This window comes from Dioscorea cayenensis, chromosome 14, assembly GCF_009730915.1.
Source record: "Dioscorea cayenensis subsp. rotundata cultivar TDr96_F1 chromosome 14, TDr96_F1_v2_PseudoChromosome.rev07_lg8_w22 25.fasta, whole genome shotgun sequence".
Lineage (NCBI taxonomy): Eukaryota > Viridiplantae > Streptophyta > Magnoliopsida > Dioscoreales > Dioscoreaceae > Dioscorea > Dioscorea cayenensis.
The window spans coordinates 20,245,629-20,269,305 of record NC_052484.1 but is presented as its reverse complement, the minus strand read 5'-3'; the positions used below and the strand labels follow the sequence as shown (position 1 = coordinate 20,269,305).

Below are 23,677 nucleotides of genomic sequence, written 5' to 3'. Positions count from 1 at the left end.
AATCACCCTTTGACAATTAATGTATCTAATATAACAAAATTATATTTATAGAAGTTTATTGTTTGGCTTTTGACATTTTATAAATTGACATATATGGATAAAAAAAAATTGTAAAAATTTATTATTCAGCAACTTAGTTTTTATAAATTAGTAAATATAATATTAAAAAAATATCTTTAAAAAATATTTATTAAAATCTATTATTTATCATCCTAATTTGGTTCAAGGCCATGTAACCCTGCTCATGGATAAGAATGCAAAGAACAGTCAACATCCCATTAGGCCGCTTGTAACTATGACAATATAACAGTGCAAATCGAGTGGCACCAACCTAGTTTCCCAACAAAAATGACTTCAAAACCTGATAAAAATCATCAAAGTCATCATATATCACCTGCAAAATCCATGTGGCATGAATATTTTCATACAACATGAATATCATAGGTACACTCCTTGTTAATGGTCTCTCAATTCATTCACTAAAAAAATATTTTCTTACATAAATATCATTACAATATCACTGTACATTAGCAATACAAAAGAGAAACAGGCTAACAACAATAAAAATACAACATCCAGAGAGAGATCTCAATCCTTGCTGTTGCGCGATGAACGATCCTTCTTTTGCCCACCAAGAATACGAGAAATTTGCAAACCCCTGCTGAAGGCCTGATTGAATAGCATTCTTGTTTGGAATTCGGAAACAAAAGGGAACCACGCGAAAAAGGCAATTGGTGTGAACAACAGCAGGCCCATCATGATCTCATACCCTCGGGCAAGTGCCCGGACGGATCCCCACAAGCCAAACTTGCGCATCACAGGCCTACAAGCTTGTGCAATCTGAAGAGCAAATAAAATTTCAGTCATTAGTAAGGAAATATGCTGAAACAAAACACAACAAAGGAGGAATGGAAAGTGTTTTTCTCAGAATACTTCACTGACCAGAAGCAAACCCCATCCAGTAGGCATAAAAGCAAGTAAACATACAATGATGTCTTGTGCAGTCATATGAGGGAGCGCTATCAAAGTGATCAGAATGGACACAAATGTAACAAAGATGAGAAACTTGATCAGGCGGAAAACAAGCTGAAAATTGGCACTAAACCTTCGCCTCCCGACAGATACCGTCTGATGAACAATTGACAAAAGAAGCAAATACAGAAACCAGTAAGCTTAGATATCACAGTCAAATAACACCTGAATATAGACGAAAGATTTTACATTAGCATTATCCCGCTTCAAGAAAAAAAAAACCCTAGTTCTCATGGAAACAACACCCTTTTGAATCTTCAAAATTTGTGTTAGTTTAGCATTACCGTCTGAAATTTAATTTGCTCTGATCGAACTCTTACATTTGCAAATTTGTTACAATGTAAACAACATTTGCTTAGAGAAAACCTTAAGTTGGCCTACCACTAATATGGAGTGTAATGCAGCACCTGATGCAAGGAAACTGTGTATTTTAGAACCTTCTTTCTTTTGAATAAACAGGTAAGCTTATGAGGGCAATTTTGAGAATGAAAGGCCTATCCTGGTGGAAGAAACAAGTTTAGACAACAACAGCTGCATGAGCAAAACATTGCAGACTATAATGGTTTAAATTTCTCTTCGATGCTATTTTACCCCTCGCAGCTGAAGTGCCAAGTGACACCTTGTGGCACTCAACTTCATTGTTAGGCAACCACCCAATGAGGGGGCTCGAACATAAAGTTTAGCGGCCAATACAGAACCAAGACAAAGGTTCTGGATTTAAAGGGTAATTTCACAAACAAAAATAAAAGAAAACAAACTCAATTTGGAAACAAAGACGTACCAGGTAACCAACATGGCAAGGTAACAAACACATGACATGTCATGACATGTATTATATGTAGTTCATCTACAAAACAATCAGAGTTCAGCATCATATCCAGGTAATTTCAGTTCCATTTTAGTGCTGGACAAGAGACTAATGTCCATGGGCCAAACATATGCCATTGTTAATTTTCTCAAGATCATTTGTCCCAAATTAGAATAGCATAATGGAATTTAAAAATAGGTGCATTCTCATATAAAATAATACAGAAAGGATTAAAAAAGTGATTGTAAACAAGGGTTCATTGGTAAATAATAAAGCATAAGCACTAACTGAATAATCAAGAGAGCAAATGAACAAAACACACGGCATCATACATAACCTACCCCAGCTATAGTACGCCAGTAAGAAAGAAAGAAGCTGAATTATAATTCTAAACAAGCATCATAAATTTTACAGACTTTAGGGACTCAAATTTTTTGAAGTCAGGATAAGCTACTTACTTTCATAACAAGTAGTACAGCCACAATCACAAGCCAGGAAATCCCATAGACCTGAAACAATTTATAGCATAAGAAAGTTTCATGGCAAAGTAGTAATGGCATACACAGACAAATGCATAGAAGAAAAAAGAACTGAAGGAGATTACCATAAGGCTTCTGGTTTTTCTTGTTATATTCAAGTGGTATACAAGGCCATATTGGTAGATGAAGAAGCGTAATCCCAATGCTATCTCAACAATGATTCCCCGCTTCCCTGAATACTTGAGATGTTCTTGCTGCTTATCCCACCATGATTCCCAACTTTTCTCGGCAGACACACCAATGCCCCCACGGTTGCTGACCCACTTGTTCCAATCATTCCAGTCATCAACAATCTTTTGCCACTCAAACCCCGAAGGATTAAATAGGAAGGGGGCAAAAAGCCATGAACCCACCAAAAACCACATAGAAATAGTGATGAAGATATACCCAACTGATGATCTATATGATTGACCAAATATTTCATAAAGGACAAGCAAAATCAACAATTCAATAGCCTTCACAAAATGGCTTCGAGAGTACAATCTGTAGTTGTCAGCAAACTTAGCATGGAACACCACAAATCCACGACCTGCACTTCTATATTCAACACCTCCATGGAGCAATGTCCTTCCATAATAGTGTGCCTTTGTTCCGAGAGAAAAGGTAAAGAACACAGAAGCTAATTGCAACTGCATCAACAGAAATTCACTAACTGCAGTGAAGAATCCCTTTTCCAGTCCAATTTCCATCATCATAGGTAGGACTATCAGAAAACCCAATTGCACAAAAGCTTGTGAAGCAAGTGCCACCTGGAGAGACTGATTATGACTGAATCTTCTACCAGTTGCTAGGCCCTCTTCAAGTCCACTAAGAACAAGATATAGACGCCCATACAGAAATACATAAACAGTGAGAACAGCCATCTGCCAAATTGAAAACATAAGTTCAACTTGTAAACATTGCAACATAGTTGTAAACAACAATAACGGTGTGCCACAATGGGGTCCTATTGAAGATGCACTAAAATTGGGTGCTTGGTTTTGCAGAATTAGGCCCGCAATTTTTATAAGCAAATAGTGCATTCTTCTTCTCAGAAAACAGTGGGAATTTAAGGTGGTCTTTCCAATGAAAGACTCCAAAGGAACTATAAGGGGGTATAGAATTCATACCAAAGTACTGAAGTAGAAACCAACAGTGGTAAAATAACATGACAACATTCTGAAGAAATCGAAGCGGTGGCCAAGTCTGAATATATCACGGCTCAATGTTTGCTCACCATTCCCATTTGCCATCTTTGCCTCAAATAAAGAGATCTGGTTTAGACCCACATCTCTTCCTTTGCCAACTTGCATGTATTCATGATGAGTGACACTTCCTTCACGAAGCGTGGAATTGAAACCTACCATATGATAACCCAGAATTATAGCGTTAAAATTTGAAGTCCAAGTAAGAAATCCATCCGAGGTGCTAGCAAAGAGGAAGTAATTCAACTGGGAACATACCAGCAAATATATCCTTGCTCAAATTAATAACCTTTGATGCTTTACTCACACCACCCCTGGTGATGTGGAATAGCCTATCAAACACATCTGGATGACCATAATGAAATCGAACCCTGCCAAACAAGAAGATCATTGTTGCAATACAAGATAGTTGTTGGAAATATAGTCCCACATCGGTTGTGTGATAGAAGTGTAATGGGTTTATATATAATTATAGGGGTTATAGGGGTTGAGACACTAAGTCTTGAGACTTTTTTTGTGTAAGACCCTAAGCTTATGTAGCACCCATATAGGGCCCACAAGTACAAAATATAAAATCTAACATTGGATCAAAGAAAATAAAGTGGAGCCCAATATATATTCAAAAGATATAGAACCTCTGAGACATAAGTAGTGTACAAGTCCATGTGTGTAGGACCTCGGAGACACAAAGTAATGTACAAATCCTGATAAAAACAGACTTCTGGTGTATAAGTCTGAGCAAGTTTAAACTGACCAGAAATGGCCAGTTGAGGGAGGTGTTAGAAATATAATCCCACATCGGTTGTGTGATAGAAGTGTAATGGGTTTATATATAAGTATAGGGGTTAAGCCACTAAATCTTAAGACTTTTTGGTATAAGACCCCTAAGCTTATGTAGCACCCATATAGGGCCCACTAGTACAAAATATAAAATCTAACAATAGTGAATGAATGGAATTGTAAGGATTTTTTTGGTAAGTTAACCCACTAGTGTAGTAAAGAACAAATTGAAGGTATCCTTAGTGTCCAACAACATTGCAAATAAATGATGACAGTAAAACGAACATATATCATATTATATCCTCAGCTTAATCTCCAAACCATTTTATTGCTTATTCATGACCTTCTAGTTTTGGACACTTAAAATACAAATCAGGGTGAGCAAGCAATAACTTGTTGGGTGAAATGATAAAGAGATTTGCAAGAACACAGAAAAATGGTCCTATAACTAATATCAACATTTTCAAATAGCACACAAAGTGCAAACGTGCTGAAAATAAAGCCCATCCACATATGACTCCAATGAAGGCCAGAGTTACGATAATTTAAAATTATCCAACATGCCATATTGGGCAGCTAAACTTACCTAGAGTTCTCATCTCTAGGAAATTTGAATTTCAAGTAAGAAACCCACTATAATTGGCATTACAATTTTTCATAGAAGCTGAGAATAGATTTTTTTTTTATTTTCTAAACTTATATAACTATAATTTCGACAATTCCGTCAGGTAGATAATTTGGATCCATCCTTCATTAAGCGTCTGCGACAGAACTTGAATAAGCATAGGGAAGCACAGATGCATTATCAATAACATAAGACTCTGTACAATATACTTATAGTAAGCATTCCTTTAAATAATATACCATCCAATGCTGTAGAGGATACAGACCTTAATGGGTTCGCAAGCAGACGTTGTCCAATTGTCACAAAGCTTGTCTCCTGATTCGACATAAACCATGCAAGAGATGAAACACTGCAGATAACACAAAGACATTGAGCTCCTTCTTTTGAGCAATGGCACACACCAACTTCCCCAAAATTTGGTATTCAATTTCCATTATAACTGAGAAACCTACCTTCCAGTGAAAATATGTTCTCGAACACCAAGAATTGAAGGATGTCTCACACCATCATGTTTTCGCAAAAACTCTTCCAGTAAATTCCTCATTTTCAGGGCCTCCTCCATATAGTTATCCTGCAAAGGAAACGCCATGAGTTAAGCTCAGCTAATCCTTCACTAGAAAATTAAGTGGGCCACCATTACCTGGTTCATATCTATAGTTTGTAAACCTTCACCACGAGTAAAAATAATGGCATGATTCTGATTTTCTGGTTTCCCTTCACCCAATATAGCAGGGCCAGGAAGCTTTATACGGTAGATAACCTGAAGAGAAGTACATTAACATAACTCCATGAAAAGTGAGATATTGTAAGGCTTCAAGCATCAAACGGTCAATGGAAATAATATGAACGACTAGGTGCAAAATACAAAATAAAAATGAGATATGAACCTTGACAAGATTTCTCAATTAAAGGTCCATCTTCACACAGGATGCTTAACACTAATGCCAACTAGTGTATGAAGAAATAAGAAAGAAGAGAACATGAATCAATAGAGAAGACCGCATGGATGAGAAAGGATGTGTGGAGTCTCCTCATGGTAACATCTAGAATTTTCAAACCCTAAAACATGATGCCTAAAAAGATCTTGAACCCTGATCATAAATCTAAAGTAGGACCAATTAACAAAATTGCTGATGTGTGTTTATCTTACTTCAGTTAATCTTGCACAAGTTTTAGTTTGATTTCATATTACTGTGATCATTACAATTATCTTAATAGCTAGTTTGATATTTTATTAGTGTTTCCTTCATTCCACTTCCCTCTCCAGATGTCATTCTTATATATATATATATATCCTAAGTCGCTAAGAGATTGTGAGAGCGATGGAATTTTATACGTAGAAACTAAAGAAATATCTCTGACAAGATAATACAAACATCTGCCAAACTGAGATTATTGTGAATTTCATGTTGAGCATTCAACCGGGCTTTGCTGCATACAAAGTTAAGATACATCCAATTAACATGGCCAGTTAAGAGAATATGCTGATGCATTTGACCTTCGTGCTATGTCATTCAGGTGAAAAGCTTGTTATTACAGCATGTTGATGCATTTAACCTTCGTGCTATGTCATTCAGGTTAAGAGAAATTTGATCTTTGTGCTATCTGCATGCTAAAACCTTGGAAAAAGAATAATATTCTTCAACTACAGTATGCCTACATGCTTCATTCCCATCCAATAAATTCAAAAATGTTTCATCACTTTACCTAAGACCATAATACTGTTGATCTTCAAGTCGACTTGCCTGCTAATACTAATTTTACTGTTTGCTGCACAATCAAGTACAGAAGGCCAGATTGGACCTACTCCATTCATTTTCATCTTCCCTTCATGAGATATTCCTCATCAAATTGTCTTGTTTTTTAAGGTGTATAAATATAATCAACCCATAATCAAAACAAAGTACAAATATTACTCAGCAAAAATCATGGTGGTCAAACCATGGCAGTGAAAGGTGAAGAGATGTAACCTGATCAAGATTTGGGGTTGGCTCAGCTGGATTTTCAGGCCTAGCTCCAGCAGCTTTCACCAATGCAGAGTAATAAACCTTTTCCATTTTTCCACCATGGGTTTCTTCCACTTCATCAATATAAGCTACTCGTAGCGATGGATACCTGCCGACAAGATGATCACAGAGTTCTAGGTATGAGTCTTCTGATGTTTGCGCAAGAGAAATGGAAAGTGCTTGGGATTCAGACCAAACCCATGCAGGGCTTTGTTTCACAAAATAACCCTAATAGCCTGCTAGTTTAGTAAAGCTTGTGATATACAAATCATTCTTATCTACTTAAGCTTTTAGTCTGGATCGATCCCATCTAATAATTTTGGATTGAACTTAACAAATCAGGCTTTATGGCAGTGGTTTTTGTTTACCTAACTAATTTCATATATCCTTATTAACATGTTAATATACTTGCTACATACGTTGCCATGAGCCTCAAAATATCCTGAGCACGAGAATCGCCAGATCGTTTTTGGATTCCATATTGCTGACAAGACACAACATATGTGAATTTCATATCAGCAACTGCTTGGCACTGTGCCCACAGAGATTTCCCTGTTAATGATTGTTCATCGGATGATAATTCTACAGCTTTGTAACCATGCATGAGATCTGCAAGAAAGTTGCAAGTTAAGCCCAAAAAGAAAAATGATTAAAAAAATAATAAAACGATCATGTGCAGTTATCATCAAGCATTCATTTCTGAAAAAGGAATATAATTGATACCTTCATCTGAGGCTATGTCAAGAAAAGATTGAAGTTCCAAAGCTTTCCGGTAGTACATCATCCCTCTAACTGGCAACTCAAATTGGTCAAATATTTTTACCCAAAGAAATTCAGATGTAAGAAACAACCACATAATTAAAAGTTTGACTGCATCATTAATAATATTTTGCCAAGTATTGGAAAGATTGTGAGCTGATATAATATTTGAAGAATAGTAGACACTCCAAGTCAAAACTCATGATAGTGCATATACCAGTCCGGGTCAAAGTCTGGCCTCTGTATGATGCCCACAGACGAAGCTCTTCCACCTGTTCTTCACTCATCTGATGTTCTTGATCATATTTACAATTGGTGCGTTGAACGAAATTTTTCCATTCATCTACATTTCATCAAAACAAACGAGATACAATTCCACAATAAATCTCCAGTTAATGCCTTCCAGCATTTATAGCAAATAGACTAAGACCAAGATTTCAAGCAATGACGGCGCCAAAGGAATAACCTGGATATATCTTCTGCAAATAATAAAGGATGGAGACTCCATCTTCATTTTGCTCTTCAAGGTCATGTAGTGAGAACAGAACCTCCTCGTTGCGGTAGGGTGTCAGAACACTGCAGCAGAGGCACAATAAGGTAGAGCAAAAGGAGTAACAAACATAAATACAACCCCAAATAAAATAATTTCACAGGTCAAAACATCATTTACAATCAGGACCGTCAAGATTTTCATTAAATGGTCCAACGTCTTTGGCCCATGATTCTATGGCACCACATTATATTTATAGGCCATATCAAAATGGCCTGTGATCTCTTCTTAATTAAAGAGAATATCTTCTTGCAAAATATAAAAGAAGAAAAATAAAAGGTGTTTAGATCATGAACAGGTGAAATGGGCAGTCAGAACAAAATGGGCAGTCAGTGTTCTGAGGCACCCACTTAGTATTAACTGTCATTAAGTGGCCACTTATTGTGGCCAATTAGAAACTAATGGTCATCCAAGCTCTCAGGATATAGATGATATACAATTTGTCTCCAGGCCACAAATTTCATGCTGTGAAGTCAAATTCACACATACCTTTTGTTAAACACAAACCAAACATATTACCCAGACCTGGCTTACATGAAAACCACATTTCAAGAGTAATATCCTAACCAGTTATGGAAAACTGATCTTTTAGGGCCCGTTTGGTGGACAAGATATGATATGGATGGATATGATATGAGGACAGGATAGGAGTAGGAAAGGAAATGGCGCATATCTTATTTTGATGCGCACCGGATAAATATTAGAAAGCATCATGTTATCCTATTTTATGTTAGAAGTAGACCGGATAATAATATGATATGAATGATATGTAAATAGACAAAATTACCCTTTATTATATAGTTATATATATTTTTAAATAGACTTTTTTGAATTTTTTTTCCTTAATAATTTACTTATCAGTATATTTTTAAATTTTTAAAAAATAAATAACCTATAAATAATGTCCACAAATATATAAATTGCAATATCACCAATTTGCAAAAATTATAGTTAATACTTATTTCCTTGGAAAAAATCATACACAAAGTTATCAATATGACATACAACTAGAGTAACAAACTCATTAATAGCAAATAAATAGATCACATTAAAATCAGTTTGAAAAAAAAAATCATCAGAGAAACTAAAAATAAGATATGATTAAAAAAAAGATTTAGATGAAAATAATCACCTCAAGCACGAAGATTGATGGAGAAACTTTTTAACCACTCTAAATGTGTAAAATTCTATTTAAAATAATGAAGTTAGTGTTCTATCCAGTTGTTGACAAGCTTCTTGTCCCAAACCAAATAACAGGGCAAAAAAAATAAATTTATTTTTTTATCATGTCCTACCTGTTTTCATTTTGACCCCCATAAGATTCATTATCATGTGGCCGACATGATAAAGTAGTCCAATAGGATAAGACTATCATATCCTATTGGCACACCAAACAAAGGACAGTAGCAGGATAAGATAATCTATCATATCCTATCGTTCTTATCATTCCACCAAACGGGCCCTTAGACGCAAAGTTCTAGTGGGACTCTTATACGACACCACAAATACCTTTTCATTTTAACTAAAACATGGAAGAATATGAATAAATATCAGCAGTGACCAGCAGCACAAGACAAATAACCAACAAAAATTAAATGAAAGGCACTTGCTTTGCAAATTGAATTGGATCATATAGAAGAAAAAAAGGTATTTAGAGGAGCATCCATACGAGACTTACGAGAACGAGAGCATGTCATGAACTTTGGGTGCATTAGGCATATTCATAAAAAGAGAGTTAGTGAAGAAAGAAATTCGCCTTCTGGCTTCAAGGTTAGATGGCACGTCCATTGCAGATTCCGTAACGGAAAGCAACATATAAAGTCTTTTAAACTGCAATCAACCCAAGAAAAAATAAATCTCATTTAGACAGGTTAAATATATTAAAAAAATATTTTTATGGAAGATTTACCTTCTCTGTCCAAGCATCAGATTCTGGTCTGGGAAACTTGATTGCTCCAGGTGATAAAAACAATTGAAACTCTGGATCAGTACTTGCCATGCCTTCATGCCTCCCATATGAACCTCCATGGCTAGAATCTAGAAGACTGGTGAAAATAAAATATTCAAATGATCACCATTAATTTTGCCAGGTGATCCAATTAACCTCATAAATATAGTAATAGCATGATTTTACTATAATAAGTATTTGCCATCATTACCTCCATTATCAACAATCTAAACAATGACTGAAAATTCTATCAATAGCAGAACCCTACTAATCCCAGTACATATACTGCCATAAAAAAAAGAAAACCAGTTCCATACCCAGGAAATTCTTCATCCATTATATCCTTTGTCACAACTTCTAACATGTCTTGGAAAAGAATGACAACATCACCTCTTTCTTCTGCTTTATTAGCCATCTGAAAACAAAGGCACTGGTAAGTTTATCGTACTCTAGTAAAATGGTTAAAATGGCTGTATATACAGCTTACAAGCCTGCCACCTACCAAATACTCGATCAATTTTACAAATTGTCCATATAGAGTAGGGAGAGCAGCCATATGCAAATTTTTTAAGACAGCACCCTTTTCTATATGATCATCAATCTTGGAAAAAATGCTGTTGATTACCCTGTCATTGTCATAAAATGGAAAAATAAAATGAGAAAGAAATTGTGCAAATTGAATGATACAACAACAATAAGTCATTATTCCCCGCTATTTAAGGTCGGCTACACAAATCCTTCCCTTCCACATTGAATGATATGAACAAAAAATTCCCAAGAAGAGAAAAAAGGAAACAATTTTGTATTGCAAACAGGAAAAAGGACGACTATATTTCATCTAATAAAATTACTTACTCTTTCTCACGGGGACCATCAACCAAGTATATGATAATGTTCTTAAAAGAGGCATAGCACTCACGAACAGCAGAAAACATATACTGATCTGCCTCAAGTCTCTTATTCAGCTCACGATCTTTTCTATTACTATCTTTGGCCATGTCCAACGCAATTGGGATCTAATTGAGAGATATATAATATCAGTATTACATGTGAATGCAAAATTCATAAAGAGAAATTCTCTTAAGAGGCAAGCTTAGCCCCAAACTGGAAAATATAAACAAACAAAACCTTGCTAGCAAGTAAGAAAGGAGGCCATTGGATAAGATTTAGCTCTCGATCTGCCCAATAAGGAAGAAGTAGCAAATCCATTTCCCTGTATTCAAGTGTGCATACCATTTCAATAACTAGCTACTGAAAGAAGACACAGTTCAGTGCACAAAAATGCTGGAGATATACCTGTCACTTATTAGATCTTCTTCCCTGAAACTACTGATTATTTGGTTCCACATTTGTGCGAACTTTGCTGCCTCCTTCTCCTCTGTGCTAGGTGGTATCTGCATCATCAAAATTGTTAATTTAATCAGATAACAACCATGGAACTTGAGCATTGAACTTACGAAAAGTGAATCATTGTTGGAATTATTCTTTAGTTGGAGGAAGAGGAAATTGAAGACACGCACACAGACGTCATACCCTAGCAAATCTTTGGGAGAGAGAAGCCTTTAGCCCCTTCTTTTTTGTCTCCCCCGCTTTTTCCACTGGTATAAGACGCGCATTAAAAGCACCGGGCATAGACTGAAACCGGGATCTTAACATTCCTAATGTGCGAATCTGCAGCAGTATAGAAGGGCACAACAGTAATAAAACCAAGGGAAGAATTGCCAAAACAGTGTTTGCCAAAATTGAATGGCAAGAAGAGTATCAATGACAGTCCAATATCTTATTAACCAAGACCCTGGATGTGTGCAGCTAAATCCCAATGCAAGGTACTTTTCATCGTTGTAAGTGCATGTGCCACCCTTCTATGTTCACATTTTTGCCTTGATACAAATGAACCCAAATTACATAAATCATCTTACATTAGAAGACCAAAATTGACTGCAAAAATCCTTCCCCTGCACTTTTGCATTCAAGTGAGCTGCAGAAGGCATACATCCTGTTCTAAACCCAAACACCAAATAGACGTATTTCAGGACTAACTTGAGTTCAATCAGATCCTAAACTTAGTTTTTTCATAAAGGTTGATTTGGGATTCAATTTGAGGCAGACCCAAGCAATGCCAAAACTTCTACTTCATCTTAGCCAGCCCAGACGCCTAATAGTTTCACCATAAAATAACCTAACCAACATTTCAGTAGCCATTTCCTAACAGTGTTCAACCATAAACTAGCTAATTGAAATTATTTTTTTACAAAGTCAAACCCAAAAATGCAGATATGGATCCAACTTTTCATGCCAATATCTGATTAGCCCAGCAATTGACAAACTTATTTCTATCTACATCATGGTTTTAATAAATTCACTTACATGTGAAAGCATCACAATCAATTCTCACTTAGATCTAACGCAGCATCATATTAATTTTATGGTCTAAAAATAGAAAAAATGTTCATCATGATCTACATTGCTACAACTCAACAATATAAGCTAAAATATTTTAATAATAGATGCGAGATGATCTTAAAATTATCATGCCTAACCAACACCATGTAGTTCATTGTTCAAAATCCACCACAATAATGCATGTATAATAAAATAAAAAAGAAAAGGAAGACAAACATAGCTCATTTTAAATTCTGTATGAGTTAAGAAATGTGTAGAATCTAGATCTGAAGGCTTAACAAATTCCTACTTTTACGTTAAGATCCATGCATATAACGCAATCCCTGTTTTTGCAACCTTACCTCCGGCACCTTGAACTAACAAAGAACAACTCAGACTATGAATCCCATTGTCTTTATCTATATTCAGTTTGTGCTTATAACCAGAGTATGACATTAGCTAGAGAAAGAGTAAGTATGGGAAAGTTGTATATGAAGCTTGGTTTGCATATTACAACTCCTTAGTAGGAGACTGGACGCAAACCCATGTGAGTGTTATTTAAGTAAAAGAAAAAAATCGCTAAGGAACTTTGATAAGAATGTTAAAAAAAATTTATATAATGATCTTTGTCATCTTATCAAGCATCCTACCTGTGGTGCAAAGAACCACTAGAATAAAAACTGCATAAATAGAAACACTATTAGTGAAGAACCAGCATGTTTATGCTGCATAAAGAGTATCTACAAAAGATTTGACATCAAACAACCTGAATTTATCGAATTAATTGATAAAGTACTTTCAGCTCATAATAATGGAGTTTGGAATTTGAATTCCTAGTGCACTCTTTAGATAATCAGTGACTTTGGAGATAAGAGCACATATTATATTTTCCATCATATGGTGTAGTTTTCAATCATAATGATTGATGGTGTTGCTCTAACGGTCTAACCTGAAGAAAATAAGTTCAGCTTTAAGATTTCATGCTGGTCAGGGATTAAGCTTTTCTAGTTTTGCATTTATTCAACAAAAAGCTTCAATATGTTACGTGATTTAGGTTTTATAGGCACAAATTGCATATTGGAAAACAAATCTTTCTAATTAGAACCAGTGACTTCTGGTGAGTTTGTGCTTGGGCTTATCTGAATTTCGCAGACTAACCAATTAGAGCCTTACCAAGGAAAAGTGAATATTCCCCGACATGATGCTCAATCAAAAATTTATAGTGAGTTGTATCTTGAAATTACAAGAGACTTGAAACATTCAAAATATGACCACGCGTCAGTTATCTTGTGGCACTTACCTTATAATTACTACCTTAATAAAGCACAGTTAATGATGTCAATCTCTAATGAAGAATGAATTAAAAATTGCCACTCAGATTGTTACCAACCTCTCCAAGTCGACGATATGCTCCATATATTCCACCAAGTAATGTGGAAAAAATAGCAAACCAGATTTGGACATCCATGAAGTAAACCTGAGGAGCACCATTTTGACAAAATTACAAGAAAGATAAATTAAAATACAAAAAAGAAAACGTGTCAAACACAAAAATGAGAAAGGGAACATACGAGAACTATCGGGGCCCAGAGTGCAATTACAACACCAATGTTGCTCTTAGCTGCACAGATTAAACAGCCATTTTCTATAATAAGAAAAGATGAAAAACTATTTTGGATCTCTCGATATATCACAGATCTATCATACAAGCCTAATCCCCCATGTTGTTAATAAGAGAAATGGGCAGCTTAGTGCACAAAGCTCAAGTCAGAGCATGGTCAGGGACAGTCAAGCCTATCCATCTTAACATCACTTGTGGGGGGCTATTTTCCCACATTAGCATGTTCCAGTTCAATAACCTTACAAGAGCATGGACCATGAAAAAATGATTAAAAAAATAATTATTTCTAGCCATGTTACCATGGGGGAAGAACTCATGCCATTGAAAAGTTCTTATAAGGTCTCTCATGATATCTTTTGTTGGGCCTACAAGAGGCTTGATCTGCACAAATTTAATAGATAAGTGATAATAATCAAAAAAAGGAAGATAATATAAAAGCTTAAGAAACATGCACAGCTCATACAACAATGAAGAAAATAGAGCTCGGGTTCATGAACACCATTCAGAGTAGTCTAAACAATAGAAATGATGGATACCTTTAAAAGTTAAAGTTACTCCAACATTCACAAAGTAACAATTTAACTGCAAGATAAAAGCTAGCTTTTCATGTTGAGCCTTAATGGTTTTAATTACATGGTTTGAACCAGTCAATTTATCCTAATCTTCCTAAATCAGTATGAAGAAATTTTAAATCCAGACCGAAGTGCAAACATACTGGAAGTTTGGCTTTTATATGTACAAAAGTCAAGCAACAACTAACACAAAACTAATAAAGATGTGATGTCAGAAGATAAACAGAGCAAAAATATGTACCTCAATATAATAACTAAAGGCCAACTTTGTAGCTATGAGAAGTAACCAGAACAATGAGTACCTGAAATAGAAACCGCAATTAATAATAAGAAACTTAATTCATAATATCTTCATTATGTAAAATGAAAACAGTGTTGCAACCGGCATAACCAAGGAGTATTACTTGAAAATTGAGATGGAGCTTTCACGCATTCCCCTTCCTAAATATAGACGAGGCTGCCATATTTTAACATAAAAAAAAATCCTTAGAATGAGATCAATGAAAGAAGCAGGCAAATAAAAATAATTGACCAATAAAAACCTAATACATACAGTATTAGAAATGCTGATGAAAAGATCATAGTACCTGAGACCACCACATCATGAGCATTACAATCTTATAGTCCAAACTTTCCAGGAACTGTCTTAGGAATGGAAAGACGAACAACAGGATAGAAAGCACATTTGGTGATAGGTACACAATCACAGCTACAATATACAATGAAGGTTGGCTCTGACCATTTCCAACCCAGCTTTTAATTGATCTTGCTAGTCCAGTAGGATTTTCCCAAGTATAGGCATACGTTATTGGTAATATTATCACCCATACAGCAGCTGAAAATACCTTCAAAATATATCTCAGCCTTACAGCAGAAGACATACTTGTCCTTGCTTTCCAGCTAAGAATCATGTCAAGAACAGCTGCAATTGAGTAAGATGCTAGAATGTCAATTTTTTAACATCAACAAAAAAGTAACATTGCAATCTTTTATTTTATTTTATTTTATTTTATGTATGCATCATACTACAATCTCAATGGCAATACCATCTATAATTGAATAACATAGAGCTGAATACAGTAGTGGAAAGCTTTTACATGACAACAGATAACCTATAATAGCTCCATAGTAACTATTTCTTTACAGCATAAAGTAAATCAGCACCCTTGAGTTACTAACAATGCAAGAAAACCATAAATGCAAACTGAGCAAGTTCAAAGGAAAGAAATAACTATCTTTAACAAAATCTAGTTCCATCTATTTTAGGGCACAACCATGACACATCCATGTTTTAGCCACATAGATTCTCAAGAATAAACCTTTCTTATTGTATGGACAATAAACATTTCCCCAGCAAACCCACTTGATAACCTTTTTTAGGATAAGACTATAAGTTAATCTCTTGTCCCATGCCTATTTTACCAAACTAGGAACTCATATCTTTACATTTTGCATAAACCTCTTTGAGCAACCAATGCATTTGGTTTGCTGACATGGAAAAAGGTCTTTGCCAAATATGAACTTCAATCCGTTTGATCCAAGTCTTCACCTGATTGTTCTGGTAGCATCATCATTATCAAAGCTTGTTTATACCAACCATGAGTCTAGCTCAATCATAAATGTTGAGCTATACCAGATGGTTAGATAAGAGAATCTTGGAAGATTACTAGGAAACCATTGGAGAAGAAATTGAAATACTACACAATTTGAAGGAGACGGAAGAAAATGAGAATCACCAAACTAGACTTCACCGAAACATAGTTAAACAATTGTGTTTACCTTGTCCAAGTTTCAGAAAAGCAGCGGTTATAAAAATGCTCAGGATCTTCTTAAATACTCCAGCATCAAAGATATCACTTGGTGAACCACCATTCCAAGCAAGAATAATCATAGCCTTGTAAAGAAACTCTAATTTTTTAGCATGAGAGAAGATGCCGATAATGGAATAGGCAAACTAAATAAAAAGTTGAGTTAGCACCTGTAGGGATAAGATAAAAAAGATCCACATCCGACCAAAACTACGAAAAATGTGCCAAAATGACCGTATTTCAACAAAATTAATCTTCCCAATCCATCGGTCTCCACTTGCTGGTTTCTTCTCCTGAACCACCATTATCCCAGATTAATAAGAACATACCAGAAGGCAATGCATCACCTTAAAATGTAGAAATAGAAAAACAAAAAAACACTTAAATAAGATGATAATAGATCAGCAATACATAGCTACATAAATGGAGGCCACACACACACACAAAAAAACTATATAGTGCGACAAATTTTGGTATACTTGTGGAGCAAATGAAAAGTGGGATTATGATTTAGTTTCAAGTTCAAATCGTCGTGTACACCCACCAAAAAAAAAACCCAACCAAGTGGGAGAGGTCTACAATCTACCCCTTATTAAGCTCCCAGTACATCACCCTGGGAAACCGATGGGTCAAAGACCAAAATAACAAAGTGGGATTATGATCACACAATACATTGATGCATAATGTACACTAAAGATGGGAAGAAAATGAATTCGAAAGGGATCAGCATAATTGTTCAAAAACAATACATTTAAAAAAAAAAAAGAAATAAAGAAAGTAGCTTACTCCATTTGTCTCAATAAATGAACCTCGAGGTTGACAAAAGAAATCAGCATCACCTCGCATAGGCCAACCTAAGTGGAAACAATCCACTGACCTGGAAATTATGATGACTACGTCATTTAACGTATCAATGATACACTTTCCTAAAAAAGCTACCAAGCTCTTACCAAAAATATTCATTCAAATCGTCATAGTTTCTCCACTGAGAATGTTTTGACTTCTCACGCTTGCTAATTTCAGCTTCCTGAATAAGAACAAGAGTGACAAAACAAAATATAAACTAAGGGAAGGACATTGAAGTCTACAAGAAGAATTAATCAACAATCTAGTAACCTTTGCTATTATCTGGTAAATAGGGGTGACAACTTTTTTTAAGAAAGCTTCTTCCTCGCCACCATACGCTGGTTTTATGTTGTCACTAGGCATAGGATTTGCATTACCTGCCACTGCTAGCATTCCATAAAGTTCAAATGCCATCTGGAAGAAAAAGAATAGGATAGAAATAAGGCCATGGGAAAATGAAAATGTTTATTAACGAAGAAATCAAGAAAAATTTTGCTTTAGCAGTCCTCCTACTGAACTGTATCACTTTTATTTCTATAAATTGAAGCACAACTTTTCTTACCCCAGTGGATGAAGTTGCAATTAGCATGTTGAACCAATTAATTCAATACAACCAAATAAAATTAATTAAGTGATAGTAGTTGTGACTCCATAAGAAGAAAAAAGAAGAAATTGGTGGATATATTCGATTTAATGCAGTGTAACTTGAAAACATTGGTGGACTAAAAAAAGACAACATAGATTAAAATCCAATTGCGAATTCATATCTAGGTGAGTTAGATTGCAATGTGATTGTTTGATTCTGAAAATCAATCTTAAACTGACATTACATGAGACCCTAACATGTTGAGAGAAAATTATACAAAAATAAAAATTGAGAGATGAGAAGAGAAAAGTCTTCAGTGATTCCTAAAAGGAGAATGCTACTCAGCTTACAGCCACCAATTCATTTGTTGCACATCCTTATCAAGTAAGCTTAATCGAAGCAACCTTCTCTCGTGTTATCTTCTTCTGTCCATGTGAACTTCCATAAACATCACAGCCCATGTAAACCACTCATGGATCACTTTGGGAAGGGTTTGCCCATTTTAGCATAGATGAGGCAAAAGTAGGCAAAATGGAACAAAAGTGAGGCCTAACCTAATTTCAGTTGCCAATTCCCAGAAATCCCCTTTCTATACCTTAACATCTACTCAAGTCTCAACCTCGCCATACCCTCTTCTGCTCCTCGGTTCCCCATTCATATTTAACTATGTTTTCCCAATCAGTCTGACACCTCTATCAAGCTAACAACCCACTTCTCCTCATACTCCACTTTCTTCTAACACTTTACCTCCTTTCTCTAACATATGTTATATTCTTTTCCATCTCTTAGGAGCTTTTTTTTTCTTTCTTCTATGACGCATCTTTCTCCTTCCCTATGTTCTCCAAAACCAGATATTGAAAAAAATCAATATATCATGAAAGGAAGAAGAATTAATGGCATCCACTAGCATGTATCTTAGTCATGAACTCGTGAACCTGAAGGTGCAAAATTATCAAATTGAATTGAGTTTTAAGGTCATATTAAGCTCTCTCCAAGTGCAACATATTTTCTAATCCCACATATGACATTAAATGTACCCATATTTCTAACTAAAGAAACAGAAACATGTTACACAACAGCTACAAGCCTACAATGTTCTATTAGTCAGTTCTGTGTGTGATGAGGCAACCGAATGTGATGGCTCAAGCTGTAGAACCAGTACAGATAGATCCATGATTAGGTTGGATCACACAGGACCATAGAGATTCATTTATAATTTGTTGATTATACAGCTAAACAAAAAGTCAGCATCATGATGTAGAACAACTACAACCAGTTGAAACAAAATAGTAACTTAAAACAGATCCAATAATAGAGCATACTCTAAAGCTCTTTTTACCCTGGTTATTATCTAAAAGAAGGCTTAGTTGCATGCAAGCTTTGTATAAAAATGTGACAGTAAATAACAAAATGAATTAAACAAGCAAAGTTGTTACTGCAGTCCAAATATGGTGTCACAAAAACCACAAAAGGACCAACTATACTTATATTTGGAAATGCAGCAAGATTATAAATTTACTGATACACACATACATGATGATATATATAACAGAGGCATTCTGGCAAAAATCGCAGGTTTGCAGCTTCACCCCATATAAGAAGGTAGAGACCCATGTACAGGAGCTTCCGCTGTTCCACTTCCTGCTGGATGGTTGGTAGCCTAGATTTCAACATTATATGGAAGGTCTTGAGACAGAAAATAAGAAGCAAAGGGCCTAAGTACAAAGTAAATTCTGTGACAGGCAAATCCAATCTCTGATAGATTTGTCTGTCTCAGTTAGAGTCAGTTACAAGAACAGAAATATATATTTATAACCAGAATTCCAAATATCAAGATGAGTGCAAGATCCAAAAATGTCACCAGAGGCTACTTTTGCGTCCCAAATATTCACACCACTTCTTGTAGTTCTTGAAGAGTTTCTCCATGACCTCATCTAGTGCACGTTCATCCAACTGATCAAACAAAAAACATCAGTTTGCCATCAAAGAAAATAAGGAACAATGCAATAGTGTAACAGAAGAAAGGCAAATGAAAAAAATACCTTAAGCTGTTGGTCAGCCTTTGGGAATGTCCGTATGTGAACATTAGACAGTAACAGAATCAAGTGTTCCCTTTGATTCGACACATTATCCTTCTGCAATTTTCAAGATCATGTAGGGAATGTCATGGCATGATCTAACAAGAAATTTTGATGAAAATTTGCACAGGAGCATTATATGCAGCTGCTTCAATCTTCATTACCTGGAAACCAAACATAAACTGCAGCCAGTCAAGCAGGTCTTCAGTATCCTTCATCTTATGATCCTTTGGCCATGGTAGGCCTCTGGTATTTCGAAGAGCATTAACAGCAGCTTGAATCTGCATTTAAGAGAGAAGATGATTTAGCAGATGCAATCAGGTGTCCGAACTGAATAAAAATGAAAATAAATTAATTAATAAATAAAAAGAAGAAGAAATCCGCTCAAAGGTGTAAAGTCAGGGGAAAACCTCAGGATATTGCATAATAGCCTGATTTGAACTATCAGGATCAAGAGGAAGAATGTTATAAGGCACATATACTTTTGTCTTCTCTTCAACTTTGGTATGAGCTTCCAATACCTAAATAAGAAGCAAAAACATGAGGCCATGAACAATGACAAACATGCACCTACCCGTTCAACAATAGCAGCAAAATCATGTAAATCTAAGGGTGTATAACTAAGGCATCAATAATGAAAACATAAATCTAGCATCCATTGATGCATCTTAATAGCATCAAATCACTCAAGGTTATTAACTTAGGCAACATTGCTAAAGATTGAAAATGAAAATTTTACCTCATGATCAACTTCAAGAGATTGAGTCATGTTGACAGCCTTCAACACCTCAAACAAGACAGAAGCAGTTTGATACACTTTGGTGAGTTGAGCACTGAAGAAGCAAAAAATGTACCGATGATCAAGCATAAGCACAAGAGAATGCCAACTCATAAAAAAAACTGATTGTCGTATTTTGCAGATCAATGCATTATTGATGTACCAAAAGCAAACTCACCGATCAGCCTTACTAGCCGCATTTTGCAGAGCTTGGACATACTTTTTGTAATAATGCTGGTAGAAGCTCTGCATTTCCTTTGCATCACTATCTTTAACCCTTCCCCTCATAGTTGGATCATTCTCCTATAATTGTGACACGAAGTAAAGCAAACAGAAAAAGAAACAAACAGATTCCAAACATCAATAACGCTGAATATATAAAGAAGAAGATGGACTTTTAGTACACATTTATAATGAAGTGCTCATTGTTTAACAGGCAACCAGGTAAAACCAAAGGACTGAAATCTTATACCAAATCATCAAGCATCCAAATAATATGAACATATAAACGTGGGTTTCTCATCCTATCAGCTGAAGTTTTTGGGTTGAACCAAGTCTAAATAATACATGTTTGGTATGTATCTAACAGCTGATGAAGAGAGCTCAAGAGTAAATAGAAATGTAGCTATAATCCATGTAGGAAATGTAAACTTAAACCAACAGGAAAAGTAAGAATGTTCTTCATGAAAGAAGTTCATCCCGACACTTTACTTTTACAAGCATTGAGATAGTAATTATGGAAACTTCTCTATACTCCACAAAGCAACAAATCAAGGTTCTCAAAAGCACTTGGTGAATCCAATGAGCTTCACGTCAAGCCATGTAAGTGTATATGTGCATCCTGTCAGTAGACAAGAGATGAAGGATTCAACTAGGAGAGCAATTTGATCTACCTTAAGATCCAAATGCACCCTCCACACTTTCTGAACCTATCTTTCAGCCTCATGCGAGGCCTCATCCGCACTTCTCTTCCCTCCCCCCATCTATCTATTTATAGGTCTATAATAAATTTATACTTTTGTAAATGCACTATATTATCCAAAAATATAAAAACAGTGTTGTAATTAGGTAAGTATATCACTCAAACTTGCTCACACAAAAATATGAACAAACAGATATAAATGTGGTGCACACATCCATGTCCCTTAAGAATCAATCATTCAGACACAGGCATATAATCCTTCACATATCAACATCATATTGATGCCACAATAAATGTATAATTAACAAAATACAGAAGACACACCCTTTCTAGTCGTTGCATAAGTGCTGTCTTAAACTGGCGAACACCACGCCCACTTGAAGTCGGATCAAGTCTATGAGCCTTCTCAAAAGCATAAAACCGGCCTGTAGTGAAGACAATAAAACACAGCCTCATTTCAAAGAGAACAACAACAACAAATAATAAGGGGATTATATGTATCTCAGATAGTAGGAACCATTCATAGAAGATAATTAGAAAGCGAAACACTAAATTGACGTTATTTAGCAACACGAAACCCTCTCTGCATTCCAACAATGGGTTATCATATAATGTGAATTTCGAGGACAAACATATCTAGCCAACAGATTTATAAAATCATGTGTTGAGCAACTAAATACAATCCCGCAAACTTCACTCCCTCGGGTAAGTGCAAGGAGTACAAGCATGAGCTGAAAATCCAGGAGTTCAAACAGTGCTTTATCATCAAGCACTAGTTTGCTTTATCATAAAATAAAGAATGCTTATTCACCAACCTTTAATCTTGATAAGATTAAACAAAAGATGACAACAGTCTTACCTACACAAAACCTGGTAGCTTGGAAGGTAAGCAATATAATTCAAGAAAAACAAGAAAATTATTTTATGATATTTGATCCAAAATTCACAACTTGGAGCAGAACTCTAGGATTACAAAAGAAGAAAGGTACTCACAGAGATAAGCGACACGAGGGTTTCTGGGCTCGACCTCATTGGCAACGCGGAGAATGGGGGCGATCTGAACAAGGGACGATGGCACGACCTCGCTTTCGAAGACGTTCTCGCCAAGGTTCCCAGCTGTCTCAGCTCGAAGCAACGGCCTCGGCGGCGGTGGAGAAGAAGCAGAAGAAGAGGGAGGAGGAAACGACATCTTCTGCAGCCGCGTGATCCGTGAGCACCACCAGCAGCATCAGAACCCTTCAGATCAAGGAAATTTCTAGGGTTTCTTGGCGAAGAAGATGGTTAGGGTTCAGGGGAGGGAGTGAGAGCTCGCCATGGGAGTGCCGCAAGCTCAAGCAAACAACCATTGGAAAGTGGAGTGATGCTTTTTAACGGGTATATTGTGTAAGAATTACCAAAGATGGTGGTCTTCAATACCACGCAAGGGTATGACTTTTGAGGTATTTACTTTATTGCCATTGTTCAAAATATTTTATATTTAAAAAATTAATTAATTAATTAATTTTCAGTATTTAAATTTCTCATAATGTGGATATAAATAAATAAATAACAGTGTTTTTTAACTTCCACTTAAAATATTAAGGGTTCTACTGATTTTGATTTATTAGTATGTATTTAATAACTTATCTGCTTTGTCAAAATAATAATAATAATAAGTATTGAGTTTAGTTTTTCTTTCAGTTTTTTATTTTTTTTAAATTAAAAAATAAATGAAAATTTCTTTAATTAATGTTATTAGAATAGAATTATTATTTTTTAATTATATAAAATGTTATTTGAGCGTTATCATAAAATATATGTCAAAACAATTTCAATTTATTATTTTCATACAAAAAAGTAATCAAAATACAAGT

At 35.4% G+C, this 23,677-nt stretch overlaps 1 protein-coding gene across 1 annotated transcript; it reads right to left on the bottom strand.

Moving 5' to 3' along the window:
• Positions 1-453: 453 nt before the first annotated feature.
• Positions 454-23,180, bottom strand: LOC120275471 (callose synthase 3-like). Its single transcript, XM_039282059.1, has 42 exons — positions 22,818-23,180; positions 22,149-22,249; positions 21,081-21,205; positions 20,864-20,957; positions 20,535-20,645; positions 20,289-20,405; positions 20,089-20,181; positions 19,908-19,999; positions 19,580-19,706; positions 17,731-17,874; positions 17,565-17,641; positions 17,401-17,491; positions 16,785-16,907; positions 16,586-16,700; positions 15,394-15,728; positions 15,211-15,263; positions 15,048-15,108; positions 14,534-14,615; positions 14,185-14,234; positions 14,004-14,090; positions 11,765-11,902; positions 11,528-11,625; positions 11,360-11,444; positions 11,087-11,247; positions 10,734-10,857; positions 10,549-10,646; positions 10,193-10,328; positions 9,962-10,113; positions 8,200-8,309; positions 7,951-8,076; positions 7,698-7,766; positions 7,394-7,583; positions 6,939-7,083; positions 5,609-5,728; positions 5,421-5,539; positions 5,234-5,317; positions 3,822-3,934; positions 3,489-3,718; positions 2,445-3,242; positions 2,299-2,349; positions 943-1,128; positions 454-840 (listed from the first exon to the last, which is right to left on the bottom strand). The coding sequence occupies exons 1-42, from the start codon at positions 23,011-23,013 to the stop codon at positions 589-591; spliced, it is 5,859 nt and encodes a 1,952-aa protein (XP_039137993.1). The 5' UTR covers positions 23,014-23,180; the 3' UTR covers positions 454-588.
• Positions 23,181-23,677: the final 497 nt, after the last annotated feature.

Excerpts from the sequence above, each read along its gene's own strand:
- LOC120275471 (XM_039282059.1), bottom strand. The coding sequence starts at position 23,013 with ATGTCGTTTCCTCCTCCCTCTTCTTCTGCTTCTTCTCCACCGCCGCCG. Across the intron at positions 20,406-20,534 it reads CTATTATGCAATATCCTGAG|ATTCAAGCTGCTGTTAATGC; the intron begins GTTTTCCCCTGA and ends TCTTAAATGCAG. Across the intron at positions 11,248-11,359 it reads CTTTCTTACTTGCTAGCAAG|ATCCCAATTGCGTTGGACAT; the intron begins GTTTTGTTTGTT and ends TCTCTCAATTAG.